At 44.5% G+C, this 26,609-nt stretch overlaps 1 protein-coding gene across 2 annotated transcripts; it reads left to right on the top strand.

Annotated features, from left to right (window-relative positions):
- Positions 1 to 4,157: 4,157 nt before the first annotated feature.
- LOC307070427 (E3 ubiquitin-protein ligase pellino homolog 1-like) lies at positions 4,158 to 25,701 on the top strand. Of its 2 annotated transcripts, none has more exons than XM_079728883.1 (7): positions 4,158 to 4,368; positions 11,643 to 11,861; positions 21,905 to 22,037; positions 22,759 to 22,860; positions 23,524 to 23,724; positions 24,015 to 24,203; positions 24,457 to 25,701. In XM_079728883.1, the coding sequence occupies exons 2-7, from the start codon at positions 11,773 to 11,775 to the stop codon at positions 25,048 to 25,050; spliced, it is 1,308 nt and encodes a 435-aa protein (XP_079585009.1). In that variant the 5' UTR covers positions 4,158 to 4,368; positions 11,643 to 11,772; the 3' UTR covers positions 25,051 to 25,701. The 2 variants fall into 2 exon arrangements, with proteins under 2 accessions (XP_079585009.1, XP_079585008.1); XM_079728882.1 differs by lacking the exons at positions 4,158 to 4,368; positions 11,643 to 11,861 and adding exons at positions 19,535 to 20,942; positions 21,147 to 21,250.
- Positions 25,702 to 26,609: the final 908 nt, after the last annotated feature.

The following is a 26,609-nucleotide window of genomic DNA, read 5'->3' on the forward strand; positions in this document are numbered from 1 at the left end:
TGTTCCCTGTGGCATCAGCAGAGGAAGTGTATTCTTGCTGGACCATCTAGCAACAATGGGCCAGACAGCAGGAGGCAACCTGCCCTGGCAGGATATGCCAGAAGAAACGGTCATTCCAACCAACACAACGCATGTACAACAGACATAATCAGAGCAAGCTTTCTGGCAAGATAAATCTCACAACATTCTCACAAGTTCAATGCCATAATAACTCAAGGGGTGGCCTTGGCATAATGCATACAAAGTATAGTTTAGTAAGAGCAGCCTTTACTTTCCTGATCATGTTTCAAGTGTTCTAGACTCACTGGTCAGACAGTGCACTCACCTGTCAGATGTCCCCGAGCAAATTGTTGACAGAGCAGGAGGAGGGGGTCGCATACCACTCTTGAAAGGGGTTGAGCTGATTTTCTCATAACTGTAAAAAAAAAAAAAAAAAAAGCCAGCCCTGGAGTATTTCCAGCGTTCTTCTATTCAAAACTGCAGGATTCAGAGCAATGTGTAACAACTGCACTAGCACTAGTTCTCCATACATACATAGTTCTACCCAACAACTGAACGTCGTTGTTCCACAAATGCCCGAAGGCGCTTGATTTAAAATACATTACATAGTAAAATACAGACTTATGAACTATAAAAATTACAAGTCAATCGCCAGGACCACAACACTGCAATTGTTTGTGTTAGCCAGATCCATATGCTAACGGCTAGATCCCATAAAGACACGTTAGCCTTGTGGTTTTACTGTCGTGTAAATGACACAAATACTCCATGACATGTAATAATTCAGCAATTATCGGCTTCTCACCTGTCCAGCAGAAAAAAATGCCACACAAGCATCGGTTTTTAGACCTTTCTCGTCCTTCAGTTGCCGCCAACGTTGGAAAGCAGGGCCTAGGATTACTCCAAATGTGGATTAGCTAGTTAGCTAGCTCCAGTAGCTACCGCAGGATAACAACAAACAGAAGCTTGCCACGAGCTTTGAGTACGTGCATGAAGGGTTCACTCGCGGGGAGCGGGGGAGGGGGAGTGCAGTACGACCGTTTGATTGACGGACTTACTGTCCAATGCCACTCGGTGGTTCTGGAAATCATTGGCTGGAGTTTTTCGAGCCCTGCCCGTTCCACAGATGATTGATTTGTTTAATTTTCATGTCAGTACTTCTAACTCAGTGGCTGTAAGTGGGTTATGATAAGGGTTTCAAGTAATTTTGCAAAAATGGCCAAAAAAGAGAATTCCATACCCAACCTTTAATGGCCAGATCTTTGTTTCTTTTTACCCAAGTTTACATGTGTGTTTTTTAGTTTTGCACTTGATTGCAAAGTGTGAAGAGCTGAATATTATTTATTTTTAACATTGTATTTTGTTACTGTACTGAATATTTAAGAGTTGGATAGTGTTCTGTTTATTGTTCAATGGTATACAGGTACAGAGAATTGCACTACTTAAAGGTCAAATTTTCCTTTGTTTCTTTTTACCCAAGTTTACTTTTTTGGGTATTTGGTTTTGTACTTGAGTGCAAAGTGTGTGAATATTATTTTATTTTCAATATTTAGTTTTGTTACTGTACTGAATATTTAAGAGTTGGATAGTGTTCTGTTTATTGTGCAATGGTATACAGGTACAGAGAATTGCACTACTTAATGGCCAGATTTCCCTTTATTTCTTTTTACCCAAGTTTACATATGTGTGTCTCATTTTGCACTTGAATTTTATTTTCAATATTTATTTTCTATATGATTTTATTTTAATGCATCATATGGCAGGCTGCAATCTATTGAGTTCAAATAAATACCAAATGTTCTAAAATACTGTATATAGTGTTTTTATTCTTCAATCAGTTAATATAAACATCTTTGACGTTAAAGATGTTATAGAACGTAACAGCGTTATAGAACATGTAAAATAACGCCACAGTTACTTTGCTGAGTAACTAATTACTTTTACAATGTGGTAACTGAGTTACTATCTCAATTACTTTTTGGGAGAAGTAATTTGTAACTGTAACTAATTACTTTTTAAAGTAACTTGACCAACACTGTATATATATATATATATATATATCTATACTATAATTCAGCCTTTAACCCCATAGACCCCCCCCCCCCCCCCCCCCCCAGACTGGACAGAGAGCTCAGGGACACAGCCATCGATCCCAGCATATGCAACTAGATCCTTGACTTCCTGTCGGATGGAAAACAGGTGATGAAGATGGGTTCTAAGATCTCCGCCCCCTTGACCATCAGCCCAGGAGCCCTCAAGGGCTGTGTCCTGAGCCCCCTCCTCTCCTCTCAGTTCACCCTCGACTGCTTGGCCACTCACAGCTCCAACATAGTGATCCAGTTCGCCGATGACATGCCCGTGACCAGGCTGATCTCTGATGGGACGAGACGGCCTGTAGGGGCGAGGTGGACCGCCGACTCCGTACGGCCAGCAACACAACCTCAAGCAACAAGTCCAAGGAGATGTGGTGGACTTCAGGAGGAATAGACAGGCACAAGACCCCATCACCATTGATGGGTCTGCTGTAGGGAGGGTAAACAGCGCTAAGTTCCTGGGGGCCCACGTCACCAATGATCTCCCCTTGGACGAGCACACCAACCAGGGGGTGACAAAAGCACATCAACGCCTATTTCACCTCAGGTGGCTGAAAGAGTTTGGCTGTGGGACCATGATCCTGGGGGCCTTCTTCAATGTGAGCTTTATTACTTATCACTGTTTTGGTTTCTCTACTTATTATTACCTACTTTTTGAATTTATTATTGTGATCTATTTTACATACTTTCATTTTGACTTATTTTGACTTACTTTGTCATCGTATTGTTGCTGATATGTTAGGAACCAAGCATAAGAATCATATTCTTCTGAATTTGTACGCTAAGATGTAATAAAATAAATATAATTTGAATCTTTATACTTTTAGTAGGCTATTATTGCTACATATTTCTGTACTATGAACAATGAGGTATTCTACAATGATGTCCTGGTGGTCATCAGTAACTCAAACATAAACATACACTAATTTTACCTCCCATTATTGTGATCACAATTATTATGAAGAAATCATAAAACTGTTTTAGCCTCAGATTCTTGCAGCAATATATTTTTGATTCCTGCTATATATTGACTATATTTCTAGTTGGATTCCTTATGTATATGAACCCAACGAGATGAAGCGGGCCTGAAAGATGCCATTTATCTGAATGCGATGTATTCAGTGGTCAGGGAGCTGAGCATGAATAACTATGAGCTGTGTGAAAGTTCAAGCCCAATAGCGTAACAGCTCTCCTTGTCCGAGTCAACCTGATTCACCATTCATAATCCACCCAATAATGGCCCATCTCTCAGGACGTTACAGCGCTGTGGGGAAGAATGCTGCCTTATGCATTACAATGGCCACTCACTTAAAGAGCTTCTTCTTCTATTGTCTATTCGCTTTGACCAAATGGGACCAGCAGTATTACTTTAAAATCATGCTTTCAATGATTATTTGTATTGTAGGCCTGTAGTCTACTTCAGTACATACACACATAGGTACACATGTTTAGAGGTAGGCTGGTTAAACTCATGTTCAGGTACCAAGACAGAGGACAACTTTAGCAATATCAACCTTCTGAATATTTCAGCACTAGTAGCTATGAGTAGTTGTAACACATGAATGTGTCTGAAGAGGGTAACTATTGTAATTTATACCAAAAGCTGAATATAATATGTAATAGTGCCAATGTCTGTCTGTCTGTCTATCTATCTATCTATCTATCTATCTATCTATCTATCAATCTATCTATCGGTCTCTCTGTCTGTCTGTTTATCTATCTCTCTGTCTGTGTATCTATCTGTCTGTCTGTCTGTCTGCCTGTCTTTCTGTCTATCTATTTATTTCTTTGTCTGCCTGTCTGTCTGTCTGTCTGTCTGTCTGTCTGTCTGTCTGTCTGTCTGTCTGTCTGTCTGTCTGTCTGTCTGTCTATCTCTCTATCCATCTATCTATAATAATATAGGTTGGATATTGTATAGACCTTTACTAAAGAGTTGGGTAAATGGAGTGCCTCCATATGGATGAGAGAGATGACCAACCCAGGGTGGCATAAGCCTGGGGGTGTCAGGTTACGCGGTCACGTGGCTGAATGTGTACGTGTGAGTGCGTGTCAGAGAAAGGGGTATAGAAGACAGAGCAAGGACAAGAAGAGGATCGATCCCAGTCCCAACCGAGCAGTGGGCCGGAAGAATATTGGACATTTTGGCCCGAGACACACAACCAAAAGACCCGTTTGGTGGCTCTAGCTTCCTTAACTCTATGGTATCCGGCTGTCTGTAGGCAGTCGAGCCCCCGGTGTTAGGTATCGCAACACGATGCTCCCGGCCAGCCGATAGGTAAGACAAGGGCTTCGTCTTAAAGGTCTGCTTAACTTTCTTTCCACTGTGTAATTGTATCATCAAGAGACTTCATATTATTTGTGCGTTGATCGTTTCCGCTATTTGAATTTACGGCTATGTTTACTTCCGAGCTCTGTCCAAACTGTGAACTTATTCAGCTTCAAACGGCAAACGCAAACCTGCCCCTAGGTATTATGTTACCAATGAAACACACACACACACACACACACACACACACACACACACACACACACACACACACACACACACACACACACACACACACACACACACACACACACACACGTATTTCCCTTTTATCAATGATGTACTGTATTTCTCTACTGTACGTAAAAGCGCGGTGTTGTGCGCGTTGAGTGCGGTGGTCCCCCGGTCTGTCAGCGGGACTCCAGGGGGGCTGGAGCCGGCCGGGGGCGGCCGGCTCCAGCCCAGCTGGGGGCTATTGTTCCGGCAACACAAGCTGATTTGTACGCATCATCTCGCTGGAGCATCTGGCTTCTGTTTCGTTCTTTGGTTCCTATCTAAGAATTCGACGATTCGTTCAACTGTCATGCAGCGGAAATGCAACGGAAATGCAGCGTTATGGTAATATATATACTACAAGATGTACTATTATATATTTATTTATTATATAGGCCTAGTTATGTAGTGTTGTAGTAATAATGATAAAAAAACAACTTTTTTACTCCTACAACACTACATCGCTATATAATAAATGTGTAGTATATAGGCTATATATGTGTCGAACAGAGCACAGACTCCCTTCTCTAATTAACCACTCAAACAGGCCCTACTCTCCATAAATGCAATGCTACTATATTGTGAGCCCGTTGTCGTTATTATTTCTGGAGTACTGGCGAACTCCTTGTGAGGGCTCCTGGAGAGAGGGCGCACTCACACTAGGCCATCTGTACCGTGCCCAAGTACGTTTTTCCCCCTAAAGTCTAGAGGCGCCAAATCAGTTTAGCACAGGTCTTCTTGTGACGATTTCTCCTCTCATTTCTGTTGTTAGTTGTAGCGTCATATAGATAAATATGAGTAAATTAGAGATGGGATTTATGTCTCTTTGAAGGGAACCGGATCTTGAGGAGCCGTTCTTTTCAAAGAGCCGTTCAAAAGACTGGCTCATTAATTTATTTTTAAGAAGCTAGCCTAGTGGTAACCCGTTTTATCTGGGAAATAATCACTGAGAGGAATGATAGGGTAAGATTTGGATCAGAATTATTCAGACTTAGACATCGGATATCTGAGTTTGATATATTTTGAATATTGATTATAATTTAATTTAACATGTGTGGACTAGATTTGAATGTCTGATCTGCATTCATTGTAAACATTCCACAAGGTGGTGCTATATCCCTCTGCTTTGACACAGATCACTATTTTGGATCTTTGTATACAATGTGTCGAAGTGTCACCTTTTTAATTGTAGCACAATAAAAACTAAGCAGGCAATGAACAATGAACTTCAATACAAAAATAGAATTAAAAATTAAAAATATATTAAAATAGAAAAACAAACAAGTTTCTTTCAAGTATAACACTGCAGAGGACTCCTGAACTGTCCTTTGTAACATTAGTGCAAATCTTAGTAAGCAATATTTTTAGAAAGAGATGCTGCTGCGCTTTCTTTGCCTCATAGTTGCAGTACTCTGCCTCCACCGCTGACTCACTCACATGAAACAAACAAACGCGTGTTCCCGCTTCTGACCGCTTGCATATCAACATTCCACCACGAGTGCACTCTGCATGCTCTCGTCTCAGTGGAGTAGGAGGAGGAGCTTGTGTGCGCATGCGGTGAACGTGACAGCGATAAAAGAAAGAGAAAAGAACGAAAAAGAAAAAAGAACGGCGACTCGGTTCCCATCGTTCATGTTAAAGAGCCGTTCAATAGATTTGGTTCGTTCGTGAACGTCACAACTCTAGAGTAAATCCGATTTCAACCGTGGGATAATAATAACAAACAAACAAACACATTATCGGCGAGGTATTTCTGGACAAAGGCGAAAGCTTCGCAAACGTTTGCCGTCCTTCTTGGACGTCAAACGCCTTTGTTAATTGTGCGCGTTCTTTTTCCTTGGATTTATTAGCAGGCTACATTGTGTCGGGCTGCTATAAGGTCACCTGCGGCTATCGCCATCCGGCATAACCCCCCCCCCCCCCCCCCCCCACACACACACCACCATAAGGGTACTGGAAACAAGAGCCGCAAAGGCCTTTTCAAGAGCCGCAAAGGCCAACACAATGACCACGCAGACACTTCGACGCAGTCGTGAACGTTTACGGTTCTGCGTCGGGTTTTAGTAAGCAGACAAATTACAGCCCTTGCTGCTGCGTCGCCGCGAAGGAAGGTGACTATTTTTGCCCTTGTCCACTTGGCCCTACCTGACGTGCGTCTTCCAAAAATCGTAAAGGGCTCTTTATGGTTCCACATTCATGGACCGCAAGGGGGTTACGAACCCCTTACGTCATTGCGGACCCTTCTTGCGTCCACCGCAAAGGCCAGAAGTCCGCCTCCCAAAAATCGTAACCTTCCGTCGAGGCGAAGCAGCAGCAAGGGCTGTGATTGGTCCACTAACTAAAAATCGATGCAGAACCATAAACATTCACGACTGCGTCGAAGAGTCTTCGCGGTCATTGCGTTGCGGGAGCATGGGACCATAAAAAGGCCTTTAGCCTTGTGCGTTTGGGCTGACCGTCCAGACGGATCCGCACGCCTTGTTCACACTGCTTCCATCGACGGATCTCATTGACTTTGCATGGGGCGCTCGCGAAATGCATTGTGGGTCCGTCTGTTCTGTCGGCTCCGTGGCCTGACGCCTTGTTCACACTACAAGCATCCATCAACGGATCTCATTGACTTTGCATGGGGCGCTTGGGAAATGCATTATGGGTCCGTCCGCCCATTAGGCTCCGTGGCCTGCGTCAAAAAGTTGAGGAATGTTCACCTTTTCAGGCAGCGGCGGATCCGTCGGCCAATCAGATCGCGGTTATGCAAATACACTCCACGCGTTTCCTGGATCCATTTAGCAATAACAAGCAGGAAGAATGAGGAAAAATCCAGCCGTTATATTTTTTTAAAGAAATGTTGAATGATAGGATTGTTTTTAGCCACCTGTTGTTTGTGTCATCTTTTGTATTTATATCCACACATCGGCTTTGTAGTGGGAAGCAATTTGATTGGCTGCAGTATGCTTCTACAGAGACTAGTCTTCTATACGTCAGACATGCCCTCGGTCATCCGTTGACGGACGCATGTAGTGTGAACAAGGCGTGAGTCAAATAGTTTAGAAATGTTCAACTTTTCAGGCAGTGACGGATCCGTTGGCCAATCAGACTGCGTTATGCAAATATACGCAAGGACACTGTCCAATGAAATCGCCTTTGTAATACAACCCGGAAGAACACATGGATACGTCAAAAAGCCCCCATCCGACGACGGACGCATGTGGTTCGAACAAGGTGTGACACCAAATTCAGCGACCCACCGAAAAGTGTGATCCCATGGGGCATTGTTGCACATTTTCATTTCAAAACATAAGATCTCCCCCCGGCCCCTCACCTTGTTATTAAATGTGCTTAATAAATAGATTTGATTAGCATTTAATAGACCCATACAATGGATAGGGCGTTTAGTAAGGTCCATCACCGTTGCATTTTTCCCAATAAAAGCTACAGTCAGTGTTTAATTAGTTGATATACCGTTGAGCATTTTCTATTATAGGCTACTGTGTAAAAAGCTGTTTAGAATTAACGTTTGTATCAAGAAAAGAAAGACCTGCCCCCTGGGGTCACACTTTTCGGTGGGTCTCAGAATTCGTTGTAACACCGGCGGATCTGGTGCCCGAAAACACACTTTTCTGAAACCAGGTCCCAGGGTGGATTCAAATAAAAACTGACCTATGCGGTTTCATTTTTGGGATTCGTGTGTACGCCTGAAACGCAAACGATGACGTCATCGCCCCCCCCCCCCCCACCAGCTTGGCGACGTATACAGCCCCTTGGTAAATTTAATAACTAACTGTACATTAAAAAGTATTTCTGCTCAATCTAAAAGGTTTAACAACTGCTGTCTCCTCCTCGACTGAATGTTTGCATACAGCGCGCAGGCTGGATAGCCGCAGGCAAGATGAGCTCCATTTTTTTTGGTGGAGAACCAGCACCTTGAATATGTACTACAGCGTTTCTACAGCTCGATGCGTTTTCAGAGTGGCCCCAGTCTGTGGGGCTGGTGGGGCCCCAGTCAGAGGGACTGGTGGCCCTGGTGGGGCCCTAGTCTGTGGTACTGGTGGGGCCCCAGTCAGAGGGAATGGTGGGGCCCCAGTCAGAGGTACTGGTTGGGCGCCAGTCAGAGGGACTGTAGGGGCCCCAATCTGTGGTACTGATGGGGCCCCAGTCAGAGGGACAGGTGCCCTACACTGGCACACTTCTAGAGAAGGAGCTCTTCATGAGGTTCAACCTATTGTTAGTATTGTGTTTGAAAACTGCCAGCATGGCCTTTGTTTGAGCTGGTACCCGGCCCACCTGGGAGGACCAGCCCCTCAGTCCGGGTCCCTGGAGACTGGGGTCCAGAGGGGAAGCCAACGTCAGAGTCAGACTCTGAAGCTCAGAGCTCAACCGTGAACCTCCTCTGTTAAACCTCCAAAACAACACCAGTGATCCTCCAGTGTCCTACAGAGAGTATCCATGGGCCTCTACCATGGTTCCCTTACCGTCCCTCTAGGCTCTAACGTCATAATCCCAGTCCCATCAAGGTTCCAACAAGGTGTTATCACTGTGACGTTGATGATGTGTGAGGGCCCCTGGTTGTGTTCAGAATAAGCATGACGCGTGTGAGGCACAGCTATGCTATCGGACTCTCAACATTTCCCTTAAGTGCCCAAACTGTGGTGTTCCCTTTCGGCACTTTGGCAATCGAATCCAAAACGCACACACACACGCACGAGACCCACGCACACACACATACCAACGCACACACACACACACATGGGCACACACACGCATGCACACATACACAACCCATGCACAAGTACGCATGAGACGCTTGCATGCAGACAGGCACCGATGTAAACACAGAAACACACACACGCATACAAACATACACATAAACACACTCAGGCGAAGACGCAAACAGACACACACACACACGCATACACACACAAACACACAGTCAGACTAAGGGCGATTAAGTCAATGTCACGAGAGGAAGGCGTTGGACAAAAGCCCTCTTGTTGCAGAGTGGTCAGTTCAAACATGCCACCCCATTGTTTGTTTGGATGAGACCCCCCACCCCCCACCAATTACCAGATTCTCTTATCCAGTTACAGAGCATGAACGGGTCTCGGTCCCACTCCTTGCTATCTGGCTGTATTCATAGCAAAATAAATATACATGTGTGAATGTGTGTGTGTACACATGTATGTGAGTATTGAGGGGGCGCTGGGTGGAAGGAGGTCCTTCTCTGACACTGTTGTATAGGGAAGACGGCCAAGAGTCCAAACCCTTATCTTTCCTGATCTCTGCTCCGCCCCCCTGGGCATCGGGACAAGTAGTTCTGGCCATGGTCAACGGTCCTGTTTATATAGGGGTCTGGCTGCTGTGAAAAGGAGTCTTCTGTAGAGCTGTGTTTCATCTGAAGAGGGTTCTATGTTGCCTGGAGGCCACAGTGCAGAGACATAAGTATAGGCTGGTCTGTGTGGCCTGCCCTGCCACATGACTCTCTTCCTCTCATAGATGGACGTCTGTAGGCCTTCCAGCTGGTTGCTATTTAGTATTTTTGTTTATTTGTGAGTGACATAGTAAATAAATAGTATTTAATAAAATAGTAAACATGAACAGGTTTAAATAGTGACACAATGGGCTGCATGTACTGTCTCTTGCCAAGGCCAATTTGCGACCAAGGTCTCTGGTTAAATGGCCAAATAAAATGGCCAATACAAGTAATCCTCATTGCATCATACATTCATTTCATTAAAGTGCAGTTATAAAATAGCACCATGATCCGTGATTGAAGGTTTGGTTTTGTTTTAGCCAGTGTTTCAGATAATCAGACAAAAGTCTTTATGTTAAATACCTATAAAGTGGAAAAAAAATTCAAAAGGAATAAATGTAAAACATTTAAATGTAAGTCAGATATGACGGCCACTATGTTCTGTTATTGAGTACCTTGCTAATACGATCTGCTGTCCTAACTATTTACAGCAAAGTGTATTGTTGTCCGTGTAACTAAAGCTGATGAATTATAAAGCATCGCTAGGAGCCAGACGACCTTCTGTCTGAACCGTGGGGCCCTCTGTGGAGCTGGCCGGGGCCCTCGGTAGACCTGGCCGGGAGCCAGGAGGCTCCAGCTGGCAGAGGAGAGACATGTGTCTCTCGCCACTCTGTTGGCCCTTCTGCTCGTACCGATTGGCCCTTCCCTGTTGGCCCTTCTGCTCGTACCTTGTCCTAATGAGCTTCACCCTCCCAGCCCCTAACCCAGCCAGTGGCCGGCCTCTGGCTGGGTCAGGGGCCGGCCCCTCCAGTGGTCAGACGCCCAGTGGAAACAACGCTTTGTTTTGTGGGGTCCGATTGTCCCATAAGCCCTGTTTTAAAAGTATTTTACTGAACACAAGTCACTGGATTTAAAAAGCAATGAAAATTAATTACAGCCTTCAGTCATTCATATTATCACACTGTGTATGTGCAGTTTTCATTGCTCAGTGAAACATTCGGCTTGGCTGTGTTTTAATTGGCTCACTTCACTTGTTCTCTAATTCTCTATACCTGATGTAGTGAACACTACATAGTACACTATTTCGGGAATGAAATGGGGAATTCTGCCTCCAATGTGCTGGAAATTCAGGGCCGGTTGCATAAACAACCAGACACGTGTTCGATGTCCCCCTGTCTGAGGCTCAATAACATATGAACCTGTACGCGCCCGGCCATCTCTATTGGACGAATCCGATGACAATGAAAACGCTACGCATCATGGGATTTAAATGGGGACATTAGTGTGCATCAGTTTGCTCTTATTTTACGGTGTGTCATGTACCGATAATGCATTGAGTTGTGCAGTTTTGTACCCATTTGACGTACCAACCGCTACTAAATGGTGATACCGGAAGTAGTGTCCTATGTAGGGCACTGCAGGTAGTATCAATATGAGTCCTTGGTCTGCTATACTCAACCGCTCAGTGCTGTTTTGACCTCCTGTACCAGGATAATGACGCTGATACGAAGAGCTAATGTTCCCATTACCACGCCAACAGGTGATGACAGGTGCCAAGCGAGCGCAATGTCGGCTAGACGTGGTTGAGGACACAGGAGGTCCGGGAGAAGAGACCGCTGTGGGGGAGAGCCCTGCTTCTCCGAGTCCCTCCATCCAGGCCCACAGCCCCCATGTTCTCCCCAGCCCCCCAGGAGAACACCTCCACGGCCCTGGCATCCACCAAAGGACCCGTCCCGTACGGGGAGCTCATCCTGCTGGGGTATGGGGTAACGCATCCAGTCTGGCCTGAACAACGATTTTATATGGATATAGTATATATATGTGCGTTCATGAATATCTTGTTTGATAACCTCTTGGTGTTATTTGTTGTTCCTTTGGTTCCCTTTTGAGTTCTCCGAAGGCCACTTGAAGATTTTTGAAGATCAGACAGAACAGGACATCTACCTTTTATATAATAAGACATCTATAAGACCTTATGGTGTAGAGTTCTGATAATATGGCCATGCCTTGAACGTCCTCAAAATAAATATCTGCACACATTCAAATACAACACAGCCACATATGCAATACACTCATTACTCTTTGACAAACCCCATTACAATATAACCAAACTGGGTGGATGCTAGAATGAACTTTAAACCTTTTTTTCATCATCCCCATTTCCATATCTTTGCTTTTGGTGTTCGACAATGTATAGGAGCATATTTAGCGTGGTAGAATTGAACTTGATTTAGCACAGTATGTTCTAGTGAAACCGAATTCAGTGTTTAAGCACCCACATGTCAGTGAAACTCTGAAACCGAATGCAGAGTCAGAGCGAATGGAGCCACGAGAGCAATAGTAATTGTGGGTTTACTTCCTGTACAGGAGCCCGGTCCTGGAGGACCAGAGACTAGACTGTCTGTCCAGTAATGGCTGCTGTGGTTTCCAACGCTTTCTTCTCTGCCCTTTATTGTTTGCATTTAGCTCATGAACACAGCCCTCTTGGGGAGCCCCTCTCCTCCATTGCTGAGAGTGAGCTCAAACAATGCCACGTGGAGGACAATAACGAGAATATGTAGAAAATGGCCACACCTCTTTAGTACTCCTGAAGAGTGGAAGGTTGACTGAGTGGATTGAAGGCCTGTAAAAGCAGAGTGGTCGCGGCTGAGCTTGACATCACTCAATCCCATGTTCCACTACCACTGAGGGAGGGACTAGCATTATCTGTAGATGTAAGAGACCTAGTTCTGTGGTGTGTGAGAGAGACCAAGTTCTGTGGTGTGTGAATGAGAGACCTAGTCCTTTCAGGTGTGTGAGTGAGAGACCTAGTTCTGTGTGTGAGTGAGATCTCGTTCTCTGTGTGAGTGAGACCGAGTCCTGTTGGGTGTGTGAGTGAGAGACCTAGTTCTGTGGTGTGAGTGAGAGACCTAGTTCTGTGTGTGAGTAAGAGACATAGTTATGTGGTGTGAGTGAGAGACATAGTTCTGTGTGTGAGTGAGAGACATAGTTCTGTGTGTTGGTGAGAGACATAGTTCTGTGTGTGAGTGAGAGACATAGTTCTGTGTGTGAGTGAGAGACCTAGTTCTGTGGTGTGAGTGAGAGACCTAGTTCTGTGTGTGAGTGAGAGACCTAGTTCTGTGTGTGAGTGAGAGACATACTTCTGTGTGTGAGTGAGAGACATAGTTCTGTGTGCAAGTGAGAGACCTAGTTCTTTGGTGTGAGTGAGAGACCTAGTTCTGTGTGAGTGAGAGACGTAGTTCAGTGTTGGATCATCCAGAAGGTCTTTTTCCTTGTTGCTGTACTAGGAAATCAAACATTAATCATTAATTTAAGCGCTTCCTCTTCAACCACCCTCAGAGGGCGTTGAACAAACCAGACCTCTGATACCAGTTGAACCAACACACAAATCTACCAGTAGAGGGCGATAGTACCACGCAACCTCAACATCTCCAGAGAGTGGTCATTTTAAGGTTAAAGGTCTGAGTAAATGCATTCTGTGGATCAAATTCAGACGTTTATTAATGGTTAGAGGTCGCAATGAAATCCCTTATTGTTTTTGCATTACTTATGAATTTGAAAACTAGAGCTCTCCATTTCCTGATTTCTGCGACTTTAAAGGGATACTTCACCCATTCAGAACTGGCGTTGTATCATTATAAAATCGCTATTGTAATATAAAAAAAAAAATCGAACCCAAGCTTCCCATGGCCCAGCTTTCCTGATCTAATTTTCTCCCGAGATGACGTCAAATGACGCGTTTGACGTCATCTCGGGAGAACTTTGCTTGCATTAGGGTTGGATTTAGTGATTTGTTTCCGTGATTCAGTTTGCGTCATTCAGTTCGCCAAGAAGAGTCGTTCGTGAATCGTTCGTTCGTTCATTTGTTCAGTCGAGTTTCCGGTAGCGGTGAATCGAATCATGCACGGTTCTCTGAGTCAGTCAGACTCAGCCCCTCCCTTGTTCGTTCGTTCAGTCGAGTTTCGGGAAGCGGTGAATTGAATCATGGAATGCACGGTTCTCAGACTCAGCGCCTCCCTCGTTCTCATTCTCAAACGTCAACATTACAACTTTAACCAAATGCAGCGGGATGGGGGTGTAGTTGATTATTGGATGTTTAACATATCAGCAAGATAATAGACTTTATTTAGCAATGATGGTGAGGGTCCCGGGTGTTTTAGGCTCTCATAAACAGAACCCTGTGCAGCCCAAGACTAAATCTTTCTGCCAAAATTAACACTGCCTTCAAAACGAGAGCTGGTTAATTATGAAAAATGCATTAAACTGTAATCAGAAAATGCGGTTATATGCTATAGACCCTATAGTATCTGTGGTATAAAGGCTGGTACGAATTTCTAATTACAAATATGTACTTATAGACCGTTGCGATTCCCATTGAAATGAATGGCGCGGTGACTAGTCTTCACAACGAGGGCTGGTAGGTTGTAAAAAATGAATTAAACTGTAATCAGACAACGCGGTTATATGCTGTTGTAATGACCTCGCCGGAGACATAACGATGTCCAGTCATGAGTACTTGAAGGAACTTTAATGTAACAAACCAGGTCACTGAAACCCGTAACCAACGGCAAAAATCCACACTAACATCAACCGGTTACCCGGGCAACCCCCCAACCCGGTCCCTTCAACGTGCAAGCCCCCACCTTCCTGTTCTCCCAAGGCCCTCACCCTATGGGGTCAGAACAGTCTCATTAATAATCAGTCCCTCCAGAAAAATGCGGCGTTTTTTTGTGATTGTTGCGGCCAAATATCCTTGATTATGCGGAACGTTTTCTTAAAAATAAAATATGCGGCATATTTATGCAATTTTATGTGATGAAATTGCGGGAGCTTGCAAAAATTGCGGGGAACTTGCGAAGAAATTCGGTAACTTGCGAAAAATTCAGTTTTCCGATGACGTCCACGTCGCGTAATTACGTCACTTCATAACGTTCCCATGGCAGCAGGGGGAAATGGCTGCTCTTGTGTGAAGTAAACACAACATTTTTTAACTTTCTGCTAAGATGTATGTGACTTTTTTTCGAAAGAAAATGCGGGGATATGAAATCATACAAGCCCCGCATATTTTGCGCGGAGATCTGCAATTTATGCAGTGAAAGTGCGGCATATTTGAAAAAATGCGGCCCCTGCATGAATATGCAGACTTTGGCTGATTATGCGTTGAATTATGCAATTGCATAATCACGTTTTTCTGGAGCGACTGAATAATGAATGCACAGAGAAGGATTCACAAATGTATTTTGTGATTTATATATAAATTACTCTCTTCTCAAATACATTTCAGTGCATACACAAATGGATATCGGTATGTGTAAATGTAAAATAAATCCGTAAACAAAAATAAGTTTCACAAACACATTTCTGATCCACACACAAATGTGACTTGTTTTAAATAAATGTAATATAAATCCTTAAATATATTAATACATTTTGTTTTTTGCAATTTTCATAAAAAATGTATTTGGATGTTGTTACATTTATATACAAACTGTTAACCTTGAATTAACAAGACGCTTTTCATTTGTGAACTTGTTTGCATTTGTGTGTGACTGTTCTGTATTTATATGTGGATTTTTGAGACTCTCCTGACGTGACTGGATTAACAAATGCATTTCTTTCAACAAGGAACTCTCTGTAGCCAATCAGATGCCTCCCTCGTTTTCAGCCAATCACATGACTGCAGTCCCGACCTCTGAAGAATAAGTCCAGCCTCCGAGCCTCCCGGTTCCCTCGGTCAAATGTCTATGGGAAATAACGGGGTTTTTGAATGATCGTACATAACAATCTCTAGGTGGCGAAGAAGTAAAAGCTGCGTCAAGTTTTTAACTACATACTTTTTCCATCTAGTTTCGACTGGGTTTTGGATTGTCGGTGCCGTTAAAGTAGTAAATGGCACCGACAATCTAAAAACCCAGTCACTGAAGTCATGTGATTAGCCGAAACGAGGGAGGCATCTGATTGGCTACAGATAGTTCCTTGTTGAAAAAAATGCATTTGTGAATCCAGCCACGTCAGGAGCGTCTCAAAAATCCACATATAAATACAGACCTTGTTCACACACAAATGACAAGTTCACAAATGAAAAGCAGCTTGTAAATTCAAGTTTAACAGTTTGTATATAAATGTAACAACATCCAAATACATTTTGATGAAAATTGCAAATATTTTTTAATTAATATATTTATGGATTTATATTACATTTATTTAAAACAAGACACATTTGTGTGTGGATCAGAAATGTGTTTGTGAAACTTATTTTTGTTTATGGATTTATTTTACATTTATACATACCGATATCCATGTGTGTGTGCATTGCAATGTATTTGTGAGAAGAGAGTAATTTATATATAAATCACAAAATACATTTGTGAATCCTTCTCTGTGCATTCATTATTAATGAGACTGTTCTGACCCCATATCCCCCAGCTGATTCGCCCCCGACACTGATTGACAAGAAGAACATTCCAATGCGTGCACATAGAACAACTGGCATAACGGACAACGAAATACAATGCAACACATAACACACAAACTCTATAATTGTCCCAGGGTCGCTACACTATAGACCATATAGTATCTGTTATAAAGGCTGGGACGAATTTCAAATGATAAATATGTACACTTTATGTTAAAAGTATACCGTCGCGATTCCCATTGAAACGAATGGCGCGTGACTAGTCTTCACAACGAGAGCTGGTAGGTTGTGAAAAATGTGATATAAAGGCTATAATTATGTACAATGTATCCTTTAAATACTTCCATGCAACAGATGGCCAATGTGAATAATAGATAGCTCGCTCACTAAGCCCATTTGTTTTTTCCCCAAGAAACCGGGTGATTTCTGTCTCTCATTGACTAAAATTCAACGAGAGCGTCCTAGACTCAGTCCTAGAACAGCATACGATTGGCTGGCTCTCGTGAGAAGGTTTAGCAACACTGAAAAAATAGATTATAGCCTGAAAAAAAAATTAAAACATCTGCAAACATGATTTTGTGTTCTATTTTATCTTCTTCATCATTTTCACCAACACATTTTCAAAGTTTAAAAAATGTCACCAGCGCATTTTCAGAGTTTCAAATCTGGCACTGTTCTAGTGTATTTCATTGTTTCCCGGTTTTGAAACCTTGTAAGTGGGATTCTGCAAACAGGTGTTCATACATTGAGAAATGAGTTTTGAAAGGTTGAATATTTATTTTTAAAAACTTGTAAAGGTGTAAATTTACACCATTGCAATGTATTTTTTCAGAACTGACTTTTCAGCACTGACTTTTCAGAGATTTGACCACACAGGCGTAAGCTTTGAGTCACGTGATTATTGGCAGTGTTCTATCGCGCATTCGTTTTGAAACTCCTGACAGTCAAAGGTCTGAAATCGTTAATCTGCAAAAAGGAAAAAAAAAAACGTTCCTGGGGGCGGGACCATTTGGCTCTAAACCTATTGGTTGCTCTCTGCTGACGTACATTCCAATCACATGTGCCGTTGACCGGGCTGTGCGTGATTGACAGTGCTCCGCCGATGACAAGTATAACAAGCGACCTGCGCGGTTGATTTTGTTTTCCATTTTCTGGAACCATGGCAGAAGTGCTGGATACAATGAGGATGCACTCATTTTTTCTCTCTTTAGTGCCGGTAATGAAAGGTTCTGAAAGACGGCATACCCATGTAGCTAATTACTAAGGAATAAAATGTATACAAAATCTGTCTGGCACGTTTTATGAAGAAAACGTTTTCTGACCAAAACTCATGCACTCCCCCCCCCTCACAATTATTGCAGAATTCAAGCAAAGCAAGAATGACCAAAAGTCACTTTGTGTCAACAAGAGACTGACTCCACCGACTATCAATTGCAAGTTAAAACAGCCGACCACTTGAGTGCAAAAAACACAAAAGACCTTGCCACTGCACCAGCAAATCTTATGCAATAAATATCGCGTTGTAGTGACTACATTATGGGTTCGTGTTCGAGTGGGAGGGAACTGGCTATGAGAGACGGGGGTCTAGGGAGGGTTTAGATGTTAAAAATTCAAAATCAAACATTCAACATTAAAAATTTCAACGTTAATATTTTCAACGTCCCCAAATTCAACATGCCAAATTAAGCTGCAAAATTCAATGTCGGAAAATTCAGTGTTAACAACCGGGGACCCTAGGAAGAATCCTAGATGCTAGATCGCGGTAAAGCAAGGAGAGCGGGAATAATGACTGGTACAGACTACACGATTCTCAGATATTCCTCCACGATTTAACACGTCACACTATACGATCACAGAGCCAGGAAATCGGGCCTTGTCTCGTCAGAAGACTGGCCACACTACAAGGTTCGAGGGTGCGATGCTCTCTACTTTGTATCATTCACGTTTGCAAGATATTTAGAAAATCTACGGTTTAGAACTGACATAAATGTTTTTTACATTTTTGTCATAAAGGTTTCAGTAGTTTTTATATCTGCTCAATGCAGCAACTCCTCACAGTAGTTGCGTTGCGCTTGACATGAGCGCAACAGACCGTCAACAATGGATCCCGAGTACCTAGCACTAGGCATTATGCTGGCGGTTTGAGGTTTATGATAGTTTATGATAGCTATTAGCACGTCAACAGCTGTTGGCTCCAAATTTACCGGGTAGGTCAAGGGCGTTGGCTATTTCTCGCCAGGCTGTATCCCTTCACCCTATCGTGGAACTCCTTCGTGGACACGTTGCTGCCACATTTCAACCAAAGTTGTCTCCATTATGTTGTTCCTGTTCTAATTTTCTTTATTAGCATTCTTCTTCTTGCTATTGATCGTATTCATTTTTGTAGTAGTTACTGTGTACTCAGCGTAGTGCAGTGAAGTCAGTTAGTAAACACTGCGCGTGAGCTCCAGCTGTTCGTGGGGCTACCTCAGACAACTGGGGGCGGGGTTCCCTCGTGTTAACAATGGATACGTCATGCGATTCCCCAAAAAATCCTGACATGCCCAACTTTTTGTCGTGGGGTTTTCGAACGTCGCAGACGAAAACATCGCAGATCGCAAGCATGTCACATTACAAGACCTCGTCTCGTCGCCGACCTTTCAAAATCGTGTACGACTCGCAAATTTGTCTGCGACGAACGAATCGGGGCAAAATCAGGCTGAAATCGTGTAATCTGAACCAGCGTCACTCGATTCTTCTTTTTTGATACAAACGTTAATTCTGAACAGCATTTTACACAGTAGCCTATAATAGGAAATGCTCAAAGGAAAATCAACATCATTAAACACTGACTAGCTTTTTATGGGGAGAGAAGCAACGGAGGTGGACCTTACTAAACGCCCTTTCCATTGTATCGGTCTGCAAAATGCTAATCAAATCGAATCAAATGTATTTATTAAGCACATTTAATAACAAGGTGGGGGGGGGGGGGGGGGGGGGGGGGGGCGGGATCTTACGTTTTAGTTAGTAGTGTTTTTGTTATAAGACACACCGTTTTTTGTTATTTTTACTGCAGTATGAAGTAAACGATGAACTAATGCCTGTATGTGAAGTGTGTGTGTGATTGCAGTGACTTGGCTGGATTTACATGCAACGTAAGAGTAATGTGGGTCAAGGAGCCCAATTTATTAGGGCACCAATTTGGGGCAATCCGCCGAGGTCACTTGCATACGATTGGTGTGATGCTGTGGCGATCTGCGATGTGATGCTGAAGCCCACTGCCGACTGTGAAACGAGAGTGCCTCGGGAATAGGCGCCCGACAGCAACCTGCTTTTAATTTGTCATCCTCATATCTGTATCATGTCACTCGGTGCGGAATAATGTTGGCTCTGCGCACTCGTTGCACTCTTGTTATGCCACCACAGAGGCATATCAACCGTTTTGCTCCAGCCACTTAACGTGCATCCGGTGTCACACAAAGAATACCCCCAATCTGAGTGATCGATGACGATACAAACGCTTGGGCATGTTTCCGCACGTGAACGACTTCATGCCTTTCTACGCGTCAAACTCGTGCATGTTGCAGAAAATGTGCAACAGCGCCCCATACGGTCCCACTGTTCGGTGGCTTCTCTCCCCATAAAAAGCTACAGTCAGTGGCTAATGACGTTGATTTACCTTTGAGCACTTCCTATTATAGGCTACTGTGTAAAATGCTGTTTAGAATTAACGTTTGTATCAAGAAAGAAAGAACCAGCAAGTGACGCTCTTATTCCTGCTCTCCTTGCCTGACCACGATCTAGCATCTAGGATTGATTGCTCTTCCTTGGGTCCCCGGAAGTTAACACTGAATTTTCAGACGTTGAATTTTTCAGCTGAATTTGGCATGTTGAATTTGGGGACATTGAAAATATTTACGTTGAATTTTTTAACGTTGAATATTTGATTTTGAATTTTTTAACATTGAAAAATAAAGCTAAGAATTAGAATTCAATGGCTTTTTATTTTCAAATCCGATGGCACATATTTACTTCCATATTTCTTCACCACTTAGCTGGAGAACAAATTTGCAATGTGAAACACGGACGTTCAGGGCTATTAGTACGAGCCAGAATACAGCCAGAAAGAATTGACACAAATAGAGGAGGAGGCTGCTGCGGCTGCAGCTGAACAAGCCTTGCCTTGCCTGTTGCTGAGGACGAGGAGCCTGAGCGCGCCGGTTTGCTCTGTTCACAGAGTCCCTGTGCCGCAGCGAATTTCAGCAATGCCAGTTTCTTCTAGAATAAATGGCTGAATCTGGCGAGGACGGGACCATGTGTCTAAACTCTCACCCAGGCTTTACGCCTCATCTGAACAGTTGGGTATTGGATACATTTCCGGACCCAGAAAGTGAACTGGAAACGCCAGCCAAAGCCCGCCGGGAGAAGCAGACGTCTGAGCATAGAGTAAGTGTTTGTTTTTTTTACTAACACATTGGCTACAACAGTTTTGAGTCCAGGGGAACGTGACAATGTAGTTATCCGAAAGTAGCCGATCTTATTGGCAGAGCATAGGCTACGTTAGTTAGCTTGAAGTCTGTGTAATGCTGTATAGGCTAGTCAAGGCATAATTTATCTTGCTTTGCTAATGTTGTTCTCTTTCTTTCTTAGACAGTATCGGCTTCCTGTGTTGTCCAGGCCATCAGAGCTAATTACCCAGCCCAAGATGGGCAGCACCGTGGCTACCAGGAGACAGTAGATGCTCAAGATGAGCTGTGACTATTTTGACTCTAGCAAACGCACCCTACACGTTTTATTTTTGGAAATAGTTCATATATTTTTATGAATAAAACTTCAAATTCATGTTGGTTGTCGTGATTTGTTTACTCACCCAAGTGCTGTGATACAAAAGTAGGCCTACTGTATAAGATAAACACTTATTTCAATAAACGGCTCCGGGCAATCGTAAACCACGCCTCAAATACGAGAAAATTAACGTATGGTTCCCAGACCTCACCTCAATGTAGATTGAGATGAGGTCTGTCGTAGTGCACTGTCATAGTTGGAGGATTTCTTACTTTTGAGCCAGAGAGACACTTTCTGCCTTTTCTCAGGCTAGGATGAACCGATTTAAAAAAAAAAAAAATTGCACATTTATAATACATAGAATTATTTACTTAATATAACCTTCATATCTCCACCGGTGAAGTATCCCTTTAAGTCTTCTGACCAGGCTGACAAAAAGCTGATACATTACTTGCAGAAGTGGAATTTACTGCAACCATATAAAGGGGAATGTTATGTTTGTTACATCTAATGTAAGTTGTAAATAAGAGTCAGTAGTCAGCCAAGCAAGTAAGATTTATACATGTTAACTTTTTCTTTGATTCTCTCTCTCTCCTCTCTCCCGTCTCTGTCTCTCTCTGTAGGTACAATGGCTCCCTCTCTCCCACGGGGGAGAAGGGGAGACGAAGAAGCCGCTTCGCCCTGTGCCGCAGGGCCAAGGCCAACGGGGTGAAGCCCAGCGTGGTGCATGCCTCCTGCACGCCCCAGGCTGCCAAGGTGGGGCTAGCTAGACCACATGTTGTGGTCACTCGGAAACTGTCCCGTCAAAGAGGGGAACGTTGGACTTACTATCCTGGAAAAATCGTCTTGATTTCCAATCAGTTTATTTTATACGACTAGCAAAGAATAAATGAATATAGATTCAAACGTATCATGTCTTGTTGACGCAATGCAGTATACATATACAGGGTGCGATTTGCCGGTGGGGATGGTGGGGATTATCCCCCCCTCTGGTTTACACTTCCTACCCTCTGCTGAATTAGGGGATGGGGGGGATAAAAAATATCCCCCCCACCCAAAGTATTTTCACCATTACATCGTAATAATTAACAACCAAAATACACAGGGTCCGTCTTCATTTTGAAACATTTTAAAATGTTTCTCAAAATTATCCCCCCCTCTGGTTTTTTCACAAATCGCACCCTGTACATATATGAAGAAAACATATGTTGCCTTATTATACCACAAGATTGTACCGTTTCTGTGTTGGGGACGCAGGTCATCAATCAAGTACCACATTTCTTAACCGTGTTTTTTTGTCAGATATGTAAAATGATTGGCATGCCCTGATAATAATTATTGTAAATTCTCACATGTGACAATGTAATGACCCAGATTCAGATCGTGGGAACATCCATATTCTTCTTTGTGGTTATTATTGGTATAAAGAACATATTTATGTAACAACGGAGTTAAACAACTGTCTTTGTGTCCCTAGGCCATCAGCAACAAGGATCAGCACAGCATCTCCTACACCCTCTCCAGAGCGCAGACGGTGGTGGTAGAGTACACCCACGACGGCAGCACAGACATGTTCCAGGTATCTGTCCCGCCGCTGTTTACTTTTACCAGTGGAATGATGTGAGCCCATAAACCATTGTTGGTTTACAGGCTCATTGGTGCCTTTAAGGACAGGTCAGTGGATTGGTATTGCTTTATGGGCTCATTGGTGCATTTAATGACAGGTCAGTGGATTGATATCGCTTTATGGGCTCATCGGTGCCTGTAAGGACGGCTCAGTGGCTTGATATCGCATTATGGGCCTTTAAGGACGGCTCAGTTGGCTGAAGAAGGGGGTTGATGACAGGTAGCATTGGCCCACTAGTGGGACTCAAACCTGTGTCGTAGTGGTAGGCAGCAGACTACCATGTAGATCCACTGAGTGGCCCAGGGTCAGGTACCATTACTGGTACCAGAACCACTACCAGTACTTCACTGGACCTTATGCCAATGTTATAATAACTGTCATAATTACCAACATATTTTGCTCTATGAGTGACAATTGCCAGACTGTATACAATTATTTTCACTTATATGTTCCCCTGATACAAATTATCCACCTGCAGCTTATGAGCCGAAGCTGAACATCTAGTGACTGTTAAGCAGATTCTGTTCATATGAGGCCCGGTGAGGTACCATGTATCCCCACTGGGGGACAGGAACAGACATGTATTTGATATATTGTACATGGCTGTGACCTCAGGTGGGCCGTTCCACGGAGGGCCCCATCGACCTGGTGGTGACGGACACGGTTCCCGGTGGCTCCCAGGGGCCGGCAAGCCGGCTGTCCATCCAGAGCACCATCTCCCGCTTCGCCTGCCGCATCATCTGCCAGAGGAATCCCCCGTACACCGCCCGCATCTACGCAGCCGGCTTTGACTCCTCCAAGAACATCTTCTTAGGGGTGGGTCTCAGTGCTGGAGCAGAGGGGTGAAAGGACAAGGAGCCAAGAACATCTTCTTATGGGGGGGTCTCGTTGGTGGAGCAGAGGGGTTAAAGGACAAGGAGCAGAGAACCTCTTCTTAGGGTCTCGTTGGTGGAGGACCAGAAGTTAAAATATATTTTTAGACATATTTTGAGAGAGTCCTGGCTCTGAACGGTCTCCTGTAATCCTCACACGTTTAGAGTACCGTCCACTGAGTGGACGAGCCACCTCCCCTTTAATGAGCCCTCTCTCTGTGGCGTTGTCTGCAGGAGAAGGCGGCCAAGTGGAGGACGCCGGATGGCCAGATGGACGGACTCACCACCAATGGCGTGCTGGTGATGCACCCGCACCATGGCTTCACCCAGGACTCTGGTCCGGGCCTGTGGAGAGAGATCTCTGTCTGCGGCAGTGTCTTCACCCTGAGGGAGACCCGGTCTGCCCAGCACCGGGGCAAGATGGTGGGTCAGAGGGTCTCCGGCAGCAATCCTCTGCCCTCCGGAGAATTATAACAAGAAAGAATACAATCAATTAATGATGCTAATTAATAAATATAAAAAAGAAAAATAAGCGAGGGTGGGAGCTGTGGCAACACCCTGCATGTTTATAAAGACATTTAATAAAGCAACACACATGTTCCGTGTATTCCATACAGTGTTGAAGGGAACTCCTCTCATCTTAGTGCCCCCCTGCGCCCTCCTCTCCCCCGTCCAGGTGGAGGCGGAGTCCCAGGAGCTGGTGGACGGCTCTCTCATCGACCTGTGCGGCGCCACCCTCCTATGGCGCACGGCCGAGGGCCTGGCCGGCACTCCCACCGTAAAGCACCTGGAAGCGCTGCGGCAGGAGCTGAATGCGGGCCGGCCCCAGTGCCCCGTGGGCTTCAACACGCTGGCCTTCCCCAGCCTGCGGCGCAGCGAGGTGCTGGACGACAAGCGGCCCTGGGCCTACCTGCGCTGCGGCCACGTGCACGGCTACCACGGCTGGGCGGGCCCCGGGGGCGGTGGCCCCGAGGCGGCCAGCGGCGGGGCCAAAGAGGAGTGGGAGTGCCCCATGTGCCGGGCGCGAGGCAGCTACGTGCCGCTGTGGCTTGGTTGCGAGGCGGGCTTCTACGTGGACGCGGCGGCCCCCACGCACGCCTTCTCGCCCTGCGGACACGTGTGCTCGGAGAAGACGGCGGCCTACTGGAGCCAGATCCCGCTGCCCCACGGCACCCACACCTTCCACACCGCCTGCCCCTTCTGCGCCCTGCCGCTGCTGGCCGAGCGCGGCGGCTACGTCAGGCTCATCTTCCAGGGGCCTCTGGACTAGTAAAGGGAGAGGCTGCTGGAGTAGTGGAGCAGAGAGCGAGACTCCTGGGCTTTGATGCAGGTGCCCCAGGACTAGTGGAGCAGATGGAGGGGTCCTTCATAGCTCTGCACTAAAGCCAGCAGCGACCGTATGCATTATTTCATAGCGTAAGAATCTGTGGAAGGGTCTTGGTTTGTTCTTTCTCTCCTAACATGAAGTGAACTTTCTGCTGCCGCTGCTCATCTGTGGAGGACATCACTATATTCTCTTGACTGTCAGTCAAATAGTATTTGTCCAGGCAACGTTTTCAAGTGCTGATTTTTTACCTTTATGCTAAATCAATGTATGAGGATCTTTGGTAACATCAGGGTGACCTATAATTTAATAAAGTATCAGCAACACATTGTGAACCACTTCTACTAATAATAAGCAGGGAATACGGACAATACGGAACTAATTTAAATAAAAGCCTTAAGTACCTGTGAGGAGGAACAGGCCTCAGTCAACATTCCAGCTTTTAACTTGAACTTTTATTAAAAAAAAAAATGTAATCTTGGTTAACTTACATTAACTGTTATGACTTGTTAGTTTAACCATTTGGTTTGTATGGTTTCATTTAAACCTATGCAAAAAAAACTATAAAAATGTAATACTGAGGAATAAATAAACGTGATTGCCCACTTAGTCCTGTTGATATTCATATGGCTGCGGTTATTTTCTTTGTACAAAATCCTTATATTTAAATTACTCCAATTGCCATGTATAAAGCCAAACTTAGAAATAGAATGTCAACTGCTTCGAGAAAATGTCATGTAATAACAACTGTTTGACGTTTTCAAAAGCAGCTGCTGCTGCTGCCGCCGAAAGTTTCAACACGGGGAAAGCTGAGCGGTAGGACATAATCTGTGCGCGTTCATGTGGGCGGCAACCGCTTCCTGGTTTACAGGCTCTTTTGTAACCGCCTCCCCTCTGCCACTCTTCACTCATTGAAATGAATGGAGGCGGCGAGTTGCCGCGCGGCGGTGTGAAACCAGCAGAGTCCACGGCCCAATCCCAATGTCCGGACTCACGGATTTTATTGCGCGTTCTCGTGAAATTATTAAAGGGGACGTATCATACCACCAGGTGTGAGTGTGATTAGCCATTACAAGCCGTTTTCAAAATGTGCAGCATTGTGACATCACAGGTGGGTGTGTCCACCTAGATGTGTGACGGATAGATGAGCAACGTTTGCTAAAGTCCACTGGGTAGGCCGGTAGACTCACTATCCAGCACACATCTAGGTGGACACGCCCACCTGTGATGTCACAATGCAGCACATTTTCAAACCTGCTTGTAATGGCTAATCACACTCACACCTGGTGGTATGATATGTCCCCTTTAAGGCTTTAGGGCTGTCCCAATGTCGAATTCCAAAGGGCGTGAGGGTTTGAGTCCACACTAACCGAGACCTTTCCGTGAGTCTGCATCAGTGCAGACTTCTCCTTAGGGAATTACCCACAGTTCAAAGTGTTGTGACGTTTACCGCGGAGACCATAGGGAAATCCGGAAATTAGGAAGGTAAACAACAAGACGATGCT

This window comes from Pollachius pollachius, assembly GCF_949987615.1.
Source record: "Pollachius pollachius genome assembly, chromosome: 2".
NCBI lineage: Eukaryota > Metazoa > Chordata > Actinopteri > Gadiformes > Gadidae > Pollachius > Pollachius pollachius.

Bases quoted from the DNA above. Each gene is read 5' to 3' on its own strand.
- LOC307070427 (XM_079728882.1), top strand. From the start codon at position 20,784: ATGGCTGAATCTGGCGAGGACGGGACCATGTGTCTAAACTCTCACCCA. The intron at 22,038-22,758 runs GTGGGGCTAGCT...TTGTGTCCCTAG, and splicing joins GCACGCCCCAGGCTGCCAAG to GCCATCAGCAACAAGGATCA. The intron at 23,725-24,014 runs GTGGGTCTCAGT...CGTTGTCTGCAG, and splicing joins CCAAGAACATCTTCTTAGGG to GAGAAGGCGGCCAAGTGGAG.